Consider the following 12455-nt stretch of genomic DNA (forward strand, 5'->3'; position numbering starts at 1 on the left):
TCCCATAGACTTAGAGGCTGAGTCAGGAGGATTATGAGTTTGCCATCAACCTGGGCAACTTAACGAGACCCTGTCTCAAAATTTAAAAAGTGGGGCTGGGGTTGTAGCTCAGTGGTAGAGAGTTTGCCTGTCACCTGTGAGGCCCTGAGTTCAATCCTCAGTATCACATAAAAATAAATAAATAAAAATAAAAATATTGTATCCATCTACAACTAAAAAAAAATTTTTTTAATTTTAAAAATGCTGGGGATGAGGGTCAGTGGTAGAGCACTTGCCTAGCAAGGGCAAGGCTCTGGTTTCAATCACCAGTACCACAAAAAAAAAAAAAAAAAATTTTTTTAAGAGAAAGACTTTGAGGAATACTAGCATCTGACCTTCCTCCTTTTCTTGAAGAACCATAGCTTTGGAATTAAGAGAAAAATTTCAATGAGAAAAAGTAGGAAACATGAAGGAGGTGCCAGAGACTACCTTCTATAACTCTTTTTAGAAATCAGACTCAGAGGGATGTTTAAAGAATTTCATCTTTACACAGATGTTTATTGATTGCTTTCTCTGTACCAGGTGCTATGCCCAGAGCTGGTCACAGATGAATAGAAACAGAGAAGCAGGGAAGATACAAATGAACAGGTGTTGTGGGTGTTCTAAAAGAGGAAGGAAGGCAGGGTGTTCCAGAGGAGCTCATTGGTGGAGCTGAGTAGCTACGGACCTAAGCCAGCAGCAGAGGGAAACCCAGATCTCCCTCCTTACCTAGATAGCAAGCTTCCCTGAGGCCACAGACTATTCCTTCTACACCACACTTGATAATGAATGCATCTTGTCCTATGACTTTCAAACATTTTAAATTTACATATTTTTGTTTAGAGACCAATACAATAAATTAAATTTTAGAGACATTGAATCTTATTAGTTTGGATATCATTAGTTTATTATAAAAGAGTAAAAAATATTTACATGATGAAAGATTTCAGAATGTTAGTGGAATGGGTAACCACGCATGATGCTGTTCAGTAGTGCTGTATTCTAGTCTACCTTTTTCCCAATAATGTTGCTCTCACTAAATAAGAAGGAATCCTTGTCATTTACCACTACTTTGGTGCCTTCATGCTCTTCTGGAGAAGAAATGAAGCTTCAGCTTCCACCCTACTGGTTGACCCTCTCTACCTCTGCTTTAGAGACCAATCCAGCAGCTACTGCTGCTGCTTAAAATACTTGTCCTTGAGACTGTTCTGGAAGCATAATGCCTTCTTTGATTGCAGTCTCAACTGCATTCCTTCCAGCTAATACCTAGTCAGAGAGAAGAAGGAACTTTCTGAATGCCTGTCTTTCCATGACTTGGGCCACCACAGATCACAATCTTACTTTAAAGATGCAGAATTCTTTCTTTAAACAAAATCTGACCTGGCAGCTCAATAAACAAAACAGGAAAAGGAAAAGGACTTTGGTTGCAATGGAGGTGGAAGCTGGGGTCCTACCTGAGTAGGTTTTCTACCAACCCATGCCCCTCATATAGCACCCTCTGTGCTATCAGTTCCTTGGAGCTTAAGGCATCTACAAAGGAACAGTTTTAAAAAACACCAAAACACTGATCTCCTGAAGCCACTTCCTCCATCTATGAATGGGAAAATGAGATGTAAAAAATTTAGAGAAATCTGTTCACTTCTTTTATAACCTTCAGGACACCTAACATAGGTAGCTATAAAATATGGATTGGCATCGAAGTGGCTAACTGATAGATAGGAAGTGTCAAGGAAAAGTGAAAGGAACATGGACTTTGTTGTCAGAGGCACCAGGGCTTAAGTACAGCTTATGTCATTTAATAAATGTGTCCTTAGGCAAGTCACTTAACCTCTCTATGCCTCAGTTACCACATGAAAAATGGAAAAAATAATATACATTTCACGGGACTTTTGTGAGGAAGAATATGTTTAAAGTATAATTATCATGATTTTTATTGAATAAAATAATTATCATTTATTCAAGACTCACTTGGTGGTAACTACTTAGCCAAAGGCTGGCATTTGCTCCATGAAATCAGTACCCTTGCCCCTTGCCCTCAGCCCCGTCTAAGCATCCCCATACCTTTGGGCTCCTCTGGTAGCACATGTAGCACCACTTTGCTTTTTAACACCTTGCTCTCGCTTTCAAGGCGGATTTCACAGGTGTAGGTTCCCTGGTCAGCCTCTTGCACATCTTGGAGCAGCAGAGAACCATCTTTTTGTAGGAGGTCTCCCGCCAAAAACACACGGTTCCGGAAGCGCCCCACAGGCACACTGAGGTTGCCATAATAGTATAGCACATATTCATCCTGGAGGGCAACACAGACAGTGTTAGAGAAAATCCAAAGAGGAACCAGACCTAGGAGTCTGTAGTCAAAAGACCCCGTTATGTGGAGGTGGCATAGTTATCATCATCATACATGAATAAAGTGTTCTTTGTAGCTAATCGATGGTAATAATATGCCAGGCAACATCCTAGCTTACACAAGCTCTGTGGCTCATTTTCCACAAAGACAAAGGGAGAAATACAGTGCACACATTTTTATTTCTTACAGCCAAAGGAATCAATGCTACACCCCATCTGAAGATCACTCTGTAGATTCAAACTCACAACTCTTTTTGGCAGTGAAGGGTGCTACCAGGGATTAAACTAAGGGGCACTCAACCACTGAGCCACATCCCCGGTCCTATTTTGTATTTTATCTAGAGACAGGGTCTCACTGAGTTGCTTAGGGCTTTACTGTTGCTGAGGCTGGCTTTGAACTCGCAATCCTTGTGCCTCAGCGTCCCAAGCCGCTCAAACTCACAACTTTTGAAAAACACTTCTCATTTCACCCTGTTTTCTGAAGGCCCCCAGATTACATAGCATTCAACTGTATGATGTAATCCCTCTGGTGTTGTGGGCTGGGGTTCCCAGAATGCTGGCTGCCTTTCCTCTCATTTCTGCCCTCCTCTAACACAAAAGGAGGAGTTATGAGTAGGAAATGGTTACAAGCTAAGAGGGGGAACCCTGGAAGATCCTTATTTCTATTTACACCATAGCTATAGCCCTCTCATGATAATAAATAGTAATAAAAATTTGAGTGAGAGTAACATTGCAGGGGTAAAAAAGAATGTGCTCTGAGTTGCAAAAACTATTTCATTTGCAAACATTGGGACTTTATTACTAATAGCAAACTACCTGGGACGTATTTCACAAATGATCCTGACATCCAAGTAGCTCCACAGAATCTCTGATGAAGCTTAATACTGTTTCCTAATACAAAGAGCTCCATGAGAGACCCTCACCCAGCCAGGTGCAGTTGCTAATCCTAGTACTTCAAGCGGCAGTAGAATGCTGAAAGAGTCTGCCCCCACCCCCCACCCACACACATACCCAAAGATAAAAGTGACAACATCCTCATGCCTAGCTCAGAGGTCTTTTGTCTAAGCCACAGGAATTATCCATGTCACCCACCTTTACCGCTCTACAAAGGCACAGAAAAAGGAAACTGAAAGAACTTCACATGCATGTCTCCAATTAGCCCCTCAACTACGTGAAAGTTAAGCATTGCCATTATCATAACTACCTTCCTGAACACAGATCAGGAAGTTGAAGCTTAGCAGGGCTGGGTAATCTGCCTCACTGATTGCACAGCCAAGTGGCCAAGCTAGGAGGGGTCCCAGTTAGGACACCTCCAAAGCCCAAGCTCTTGCAACAACACCATCTCATGGTACTTGATGAGTGATTCTCCCTCCTGCAGTACCACCCTGACAACCACAAATGTGGGGCTTCTAGGACATAGTGAGGTGCGCTCTTCATTACCTCAGCATGCTTTCCAGGTGACAGCATCCAGTCTACTTTGGTCACGTGTTTCCCTTCTAGGTTCTGGAAAACACATCCCATCAGAGCTGAATCACCCACATGGACTGTGAGTTCAGCGGGGGAAGCACTAAAGTCATTCAGGCCCAAGGAACAAGCTATAGAATCAAAGGCAAGAGGATGAATCATTTAGACAAATACCTTTAGTAACAAAAATCAGCATCAGTCACCAAGTACTATCCACCTCCCTTCCCTCGATGACTCAACAGGGACCAAGTGCTCAGAGGCCTCTCACTTGAACCAGCATGGAATCTCTAAAGGTAATTGAGGTATCCTCTAGTTATCTGCATGGCTTAAGTCAGAAGGGTTCCGCAAACTTTGTACTGCATTAAATGCTATCTGGCTCCTTTCCCCTAACTAGGCTCTTGCCCTTTTCTAGAATTCTATCTCCCAATTTTTTTAAAGAAACAAAGGAAACCCTAAAGTCCCTCCTTTTGGATCACTAGTCACCCAATTCACTTACCATAAACAGGAAATGGATATTTCTTGTTCTTAAATTTCCTACTAGTTCCCTATCTGAATGGCCAACTCACAGTATTTTGTTTTCTTCCTCTTTTCCCTTTCTTTAGCTCCTTCACAAAAGTTTACCTCTGCATTTGTCGGCTAATTCTGACTGGTGAGCAGGCCCTTGTAAGTAAGCCAATGTGGAGCACAGCTTTCCCCTTGAATTCCTTTGTGTTTGCCTTTTCCCCACCTCACCCCCTCCAGCTTTGCCATCATCCCTAGCTTTTCCTCTTTGAGGCATTTGCACACGTGGACTTACACCCACCCACCCACACATACAATCATCTGATGTTACTCAAGGAATTCCAAGAGGTCACTAAAAGAGAAAACCATTTTATGGATATTTCTGTTTTCATAGGACATGCTCCATGCATAGAGACAACAAAATCAAGAGAGACAAATTTAGATGCTGCCCAGTTTATATCAAAGAAGAGCCAAGAGAACGCATATGGGAATGAACAGAAAATGTGCCAGTCTTTTCATCCAAGCTGTTTCCCTGAGAGAAGACAGCTAACTTCCTGCCCAACAGCAGGCTCACACAGTAGGGAGGACAGAAAAGAAAACATGAACTCTAAACCCTTTGGAAAGAGTTATTTTGAAAGAAATCAAAATTAGCTCCAACAACCATTTGGAATTTTCCTGTGAGGAACAGTTCAGCAATTGTACTTGTGGTTAAAGGTACAAGAAGTGAATTTAGTTTAATTCAATATTATGTAGAATTAAGTGAAGGACAACTAGAAAGCAACTGAAGCAACCAAAGCAAAGGGAAACTACTGTCTGGAGGTCTGAGGGGTGATCTTAGTAGAGGAGTAGCTGAAGAGAAGGAGATATTCTTAGGGAGGGAAATCTCTCCACACAAAAGTACAAACCCCATGATGCCTTCAAACCACTACATGCAGGGGTTGGCTTGGAAATTTACTGGGAAGAAGAGCAAAAGTCTGCAGGTTGTTTCATACATCTCTGTGGAAATATCTAAGAACGCTCTGAGATACTTATAACACTGTTTCTGTGAAAAAAATTCTCTAACACATATCATTTGTGTGTGGGGGTGTGTGTACACATGGGCACATACCTATTTGTGCACACTCTGTGTTGCCTAGAACTGGAGCAAAGGCAACCTATTTGTGTTCTTTGCTAAGTCAGTGTTTAGTTCACTGGCCACAATTCAAAAAGTAATAATAGAAAAACAAAAAAGCAATGAGAGCAAAGCACCTAATTCATGTATTTCTTCCTATAGAGTTATAGCCATGGAATAAGAAGAAAGGCATGGGGTAAAAGGGAACTTTAAAAAATTAGCAGTGGAGATGAACAACAGGAAGCAGCCCTGAGCACCTGCCTAAGGTATAGACATGGCCTGAGACCATTAGCAGGCTTCACAGAAGAAAATGGATCTTAATGGGAAAGGGAGCAGGCTCACTAGTGTGAGGTGCCAAAGAGAGGAAGGAAGCTTCCAGGCAAAGGAAACCACCATATTGGGAAAGAGCTCAGGCATTTGAGGAACTGCAAGAAGGCTGGCGCTGGCATGGCTACGAGTGAAAACAATGAAAAGGATTCTGGCGTCTCTGGTCATTTCAATTCTGGATCAGAGACTAGCTGTGGTTTTGAAGACAATTTAAAGTGCAGGAAGGCCATAGAGAAACTTTTTTTGTACACACAAGAAGGTCCTAGAACATCCAGGATAAACCCAAGACATTCTGTGACTAATAGAAACAGGAAGTTTCAGCTTCCCAAGAAAGAGCCCACTACCTGCTTCCAAAACAGCTGTTTCAGTTAAACCATGAAGTTCCAGGCTAGGGTTTTCATTTTCCAAAAATCAAAGGGAATTAAAAACTACCAAAAACAAAACAAAAAGGTTTTTAAAAATGCACAAGAGTTATGAGAAATCAAATACCTCCCATGGTTCCTTGGCTTCTACTTACCCAGTAACGTTGGGATCAGGACCAGCTGCAGTGGGCAAAACATGCTGCTCTCGACTTTTCAATCTAAAGATAAAAATCAGAAAATTATGTCCAGAGAAGTTTATTAATTTAACAAACAAACATTGAGTACCTGTGTGGGCAAGCCTCTGAGGCACTGGGGCGCAGCATTGCTCAAGAAAGACATGGTCCCAGCTCATGCAGTTTACATGTGGGGCAGGATGGGCAAAAAAGAAGCAGATGAATGTGCAAATGAGAAACACCAGCTGTTGATAAGGGCTGCGATGAAGCAAAACAGGGTGATGTTTGGAAAGACACTTGGGGGCTGCTTTAGATTGGCTATAATGAAAGATTAGATAAAAGTTGATGTTCTGGAAAAAAAATAAAAAGCAAATGATTGCAGGATTGCCCTGGAGATGACAACCCCAAACGTACCACAACTGGCACATTTAACACAAACAAAAAATTACAAGATATACAGCCTGAAATTTTCACCCTCCTTCCAACTAAATCAGAACTACTACTTTGAAATATAGGAAGAATATTCAGTGCATGTGGGAGAGGAGATACATAAATATGGGGAAAGTTTAAACTCACTTAAGGAATTAACCAAATTTAGGACATGAAGCTACATGAAAGGTCCGTGGTGAGGTTTTTTGTTGTTATTTTAAAAGCAGAGCAGTGTGAGTAGAATAAGAACTGGACCACACTGGGCAAAAGTATTTCTCTGTTTATATTATCTCTGTGGTATTGATTTCACTGCACTCACCAGTTCCTACGAAAGGACTCACTGTTCTCTACATAATGCCCCCACGTTTTCTCAGCTTAACAGAAGAACCCTAATGCCAACAAGTTACAATTCATCCAGTTTTGGGTTCCTATCTACTACTGTGCCTAGTCTCAGCCATAATCCCTGAACACCTAGCCACCTGGCACTGTAGAAATTCCACCTCCAAATCTGTAAAGGGGAGAGGTCTGTTGTTGCACTAACAACAAGATAGGCCATCTGGCACATAATGGTGGCCATTTTAACTTGTAAAAACCAATTGAAGAGATTCCTTACCTGTATTCTAATCAACAAAATCCTCCACCTGGAGAATCTGGATCCAATTGCTCAAGGAGGTTCCTGCCTTAGGTCCCACTTGATCTTACTGAGCCTCGGCTTCCTCGTCTATAGCACAAGGATCAAATATGACAAGGTAGAAAACAGTGCTTTGAAAAATAGGAAGCATTACCATAGAAGATCCTATTTTTTTTATACCTCAAGAGTCAGATGGAAAATGATTTGTAGCTTCAGGGAAGATTTGGGTTCTTTATAAGAATGGCAAATGATGAATCAGAATGAACTGAAACTTTTCAGTTTGCATCTTGAACCCTCTATAACAATATCGATAATAATTACACTGAGTCAGATATAAAGGGAGTCACACTGAGTTCCCCTAAATAGAAGTACCTCTCGTGAAAACACAGTCTCTCTATAGCCACAGCCCTATTCCTGCTCCACACCACCCACCTCATCTCACACCTACATGGATGAGGGTCATAAAAAGAACACGTCTTAACTTCAGTTCATCCTAGTGGGACATGAAATCTTTGTCACCCTCTGAATGTATCCTTTTCCAAAAAATCGGTTGTGCTCCCTCCTCTGCCCAGCAAATAGCACTCAGCACTAGAAACCCCCCCCCCACCCCGCCCAGCAGTGCACCACCTATATGAAAGAGAAATGGTTGATTTCCATGTCTGTCACCAGGTCTGTGTATTCTCAAAGACAAGATCATCCATGTCTTGCTTATATTTGGGCCCCATTCCTGCACTACAACAGCCGTAAAGTGTCTGGCACATACTGGAAAGATGTCTTCACTGCCAATGTGACCATTACATGGAAATCAACTGCAAGGCATCCTACAACCTCATTAGCAACTCTCAGAACCACACCCAACCACTTTCAAATAAATTATTTAAAAGGTGCAAACAATCTGATAAATAGAATATACCGATTTTCAGCCCCAAATACTCAAATACATCATTAGTGTTCTGAGTGAATGAAGAGAAAAGCAAAGATCTTAGCAGAAGAGCACTAAATTATAGTTTAAAAAGATTATCTTCTAGGCTCAGACCTTCCATTGACTAACTCTTTGATCTTCGGGAAAATCACTCAACTTCCTGAGCAAAATCTTTAACATTAAAGAATCATACTTTTATTTTCCCAGTTAATGAATGCCACAATGGAAATCAGGAGTTGATATGCAATAAATCAGACAAGGCTATATATCAGGTACTGTCTGAGCAACAAACATGTTCACCCGCTTAATCCTCACAATCTGAGAGATCTAAGAGATAAGAAAACTGAGGCACAGATTGGTGAGGTGACCTACATAAGAACACACAGCAGGTGGCAGAGCCAGGATCCAAACCCAGGCACTCTGGACCTGAGCCTGTACCCTTGTCACACTATACTGCTTTTCCATGTTGGTGAAAGTAATCAGTATGTTAGAGGGAAGCGTCCCTGAACTTAATATGTCAAAACAATTCTCACAGCTGGTGTGATGGTACACACCTGTATTCCCAGCAACTCAGAGGACTGAGGCAGGAGGATCATACGTTCAAGGCTAGCCTCAGCAACTTAGCAAGACCTTGTCTCCAAGCAAAAAATAAAAAGGACTGGGGATGTAGCTCAGGGGTAGAGCGCCCCTGGGTTCAATCCCTAGTACCGAGAAGTGGGGGGACAGTATTTGTCTGCTCCCCCTGAATAAATCCCTACTGCTCATACCTTCATCCCACTAACTCTTTTAATCTTTCTAATGTCAAGTGAAATGTCATTTTCTCAGTGAAATATCTCCTCAATCGTCCATCCTAAGTCAGATCCCCAGCCACATGTCTTAATAGTACAATATATCTTTTCAGGGCACATGTCACAACTTCTAATTATTTATTAGCATGCTTATGTGGTTAAAGTCTTGCTCTCACCATATTCACCAAGACTACAAGCCCCATGAGGCCAAGAGCTGTGCCTGTGTGCCACTAAACCTCCAGCAGTAGCATGGTGCAAGGTGCAGAGAAGCACTCAGTAACTACTCACCGTATGGGTTCAAGACACCTTGAACAGTAACCAAGAACTCTTGAGTCAAGTTCAATTTCCTAGCTAGAAAATGTCCAGACATTCTTTCATATACATTTATTCATTTATATACACACGCACACATATATACACACACATAGACACATGTATCACTTCACAATGGAGATGCATTCTGAGAAATGTGTCACTAGGTGATTTATTTCACCATTGTGAGGAGAATCATAGAATGTACTTATACAAATTGAAATTGCTACAATGCAACTAGGCAGTTTAACCTTATGGGACCACTGTTGTGCATTGTCATTGACTGAAATGTTACTTGGCACATGAATATATATCACATACACACATGCACATATATATGTATACCCATACAAATGTATTCTGAATACATATATACCTGAACACCAACATTCTGAAATAAATATACATAATACATATATTTTTAAAATGATTATCTACTCATAAATCTGTTTTTAAAACTCCCAACAAAAGCATTCAGAAACAGCTTGATAATAGATACCATTAAACTCTTACCTCCACCCTACTTCCTTCTCTTTCCAGATACTGATTTATCTTCTGCAGTATAATTCTTGAGATAATTCTGCATAGGAAATTCATATGTTGACCAAAAATTTGGACCTGAACTCATGGCTTTTTCACAATATAACTCCTAAATAACACCTCCTGTCACTCCTTGGGCAGGGTGTGTGTGTGTGTGTGTGTGTGAGAGAGAGAGAGAGAGAGAAAATATCAGGATCCTTTTCCTATTTCCTAGTGTAGGAAATCATATATTAAATGCATGACCAATGTAATTCCACATCATGTACAACCAGAAGAATGGAAGCTGGATTCCATGTATGCCTATCTAAATACATTCTACTGTCATGTATATTAAAAAAAGAACAAATTAAAAAATTGACTTAAAGAAAGAGAAAATATAGTGTAGGAAAATTGTTATCTGTGGCATAATTATGACAGAAAAAAAAACTTTGGAAAAGAGACTTATGACAATGAGATTACCATACAAGACGTGAAAATGACCCCCAAATATTGCAATATTGTTTGACCCAAGTGGGCAACCCACCACTGATCAAGCGACAACTGTACATTCTCCCCTTGCTCACAGCCCACTCTGCCGTGATGCTAAGACCCCTCAACTTCCCTGCATGCTCCTGTGTACCTCAACAGGCCTCTTGAGTATTTGTAGGTATACAAGTCCACATAACCACTCTGAGACATGAATCTCTTAAAATATGCCCTTGTTTTCCCCTCTGAGACCATGTAACACAGTCTAGGCTACATCAGCCAGCCTTGTCCTCGAATGGGACCTTGGAAGTCATTATGTACTCCTGCTCCCCACTTCAGACCACATTATACCTCAACCAGCTTGCATCAATCTTTTCCAAGGTCAGGGCCATGCCAGGTTGTGAAAAGTCAGGACAACAGCCTAGCCCTCTTGGGAGGTTTGAATTCCTGCCTTTGAAAGGTTAAGTATTGGCTTGTCTAGAATGGGGAGAAAAAAACAAAATAGCAAGGAAAGAGTCCTGCCAAAAGCTCAAGGACAGCCACTCACAGCCCTGCTCTAAAGCAATTTAACAGTGGAAGCCTTGTCATTTCCCTCCTTGCTTACTCTCTTATTACCCACAAACTCTACCCTTCTTCTCTCTAAGGATCTTAACATAAATTACAGAAACTAAAACTGCACTCAATGGACTACCTTATGGCAGTCCCCCTGCTAAGAACAAGAGTTCTGCAATTGGCTCCACAATGATCCTGAGGTCGCCAATTAAACTAGCTTTCTTCTGAGTGAGAACAAGCTTTCTGAGAAAAGTTCCAATAACAGCTCACAAAATACAAAGCAGTATCTTACCCAAGATGAAGATACCCAGGACGAGCAATGCACTTAAATCCTCCACTGCTGCAGGTCCCACACCAGACTGAAGAGACTTCTGCCAACACACTACGTCAAGCTCTAAGCACATCACAGCAAATGTGCATGCATGCATACATGTCCCGGGGTGGCTGCAGAGACAAACAGGAACCTCCAAATCAAGGTTCTTGTTTCAGTCATCTGGCCCATTACCCACTTTTAATTTGTATTTTCATTCTAAAAAACATTCTTAATTCAACTTACTGAGGTGGGCCTCACATCCCAGATCTCTGCAGGTGTCATCTCCCCTTCCACATTACAAACTTTCTGAGGGTAGGATCTTGAGTGGCATCAAGTAAACTTGCTGAAAAAGAAATCAGTTTCATGAAAACAAAATCAATAAAGATTGACACAAAACATCTGACTGAGCCAGGCACACCTGACATTACAGTAGCCTGGGAGGCTGAGGCAGGAGGATCATGAGTTCAAAGCTAGCCTCAGCAACTTACCAAGTTCCTAAGCAAGTTAGACCCCGTCTCAAAATAAAATATAAAAAGGGCCAGGGATGTGGCTAGTTAAGCACTCCTGGGTTCAATTCCTGGTACAAAAAAAAAAATCTGTTTTAAGATATAGCAACCTCTCATTTTTTCTCTCAATACAGAGGTGCCACATAGCCAGTCAATTATCCCATCCCTGCTCAGTCCTCCAACTCACCATCTAGCCGTGTAGATTTCCTGTGACGGTGAGTTATCAGCATTTCCAGCATACAGACAGTCAGTTATTCTTCCAGAGAACCACTTGGGTGACTTGGACATCCCAGATAAGAAGTCAAGTTTTCTTCAGTGTGAGGGCTCTCTCAGTCTAACTCACTACTTTAAAATAAGCATTCTCAATGTAGCCTTCAACCTGAACTCAATTGACTTGACCAATTGGCCTGAGTATACTTGCCTTATGGAACTTGTCCATATCACATGAAAGGCTTGTGAATGTTTGCATTCCCCAAGGACCATGCTGCATGGTCCTTGAAAAGTGATATGCTGGTAAGGCAGCAGTCTCTGTAGGATGAATATTTCCACCATTAGGCAATTTCAAGTCACCATCAGCGTGGCAACCAGCTCACAGATTTTCGGAAAATTTATTATCAGCCCTGCTATGTGAGCTGTAGGTTCTTGCTGGGTTTCAGCTCAGACAAATCTATTACTCAATGCTGAAAACCACAAACCCC

At 41.5% G+C, this 12455-nt stretch overlaps 1 protein-coding gene across 3 annotated transcripts in view; it reads right to left on the minus strand.

The window, feature by feature from the left end:
- The window catches only part of Jaml (junction adhesion molecule like), a 28214-nt gene extending 15880 nt beyond the window's left edge, over positions 1 to 12334 (minus strand). Inside the window, exons 1-7 of one of the 3 annotated variants that reach the window (XM_027930499.3) lie at positions 11945 to 12334; positions 11495 to 11594; positions 11231 to 11382; positions 7342 to 7449; positions 6282 to 6344; positions 3802 to 3956; positions 2080 to 2305 (exon numbers count right to left, since the gene is read on the minus strand). In XM_027930499.3, the coding sequence (XP_027786300.2) occupies positions 2080 to 2305; positions 3802 to 3956; positions 6282 to 6324 (424 nt within the window). In that variant the 5' untranslated portion in view covers positions 6325 to 6344; positions 7342 to 7449; positions 11231 to 11382; positions 11495 to 11594; positions 11945 to 12334. Of the gene's footprint in view, positions 1 to 2079; positions 2306 to 3801; positions 3957 to 6281; positions 6345 to 7341; positions 7450 to 11230; positions 11384 to 11494; positions 11595 to 11944 lie in introns of those variants that run through there. The other 2 variants (XM_027930500.3, XM_071616736.1) reach the window with 2 other exon arrangements.
- Between the last annotated feature and the right edge of the window lie 121 nt (positions 12335 to 12455).

This window comes from Marmota flaviventris, chromosome 9, assembly GCF_047511675.1.
Source record: "Marmota flaviventris isolate mMarFla1 chromosome 9, mMarFla1.hap1, whole genome shotgun sequence".
Taxonomy (NCBI): Eukaryota; Metazoa; Chordata; class Mammalia; order Rodentia; family Sciuridae; genus Marmota; species Marmota flaviventris.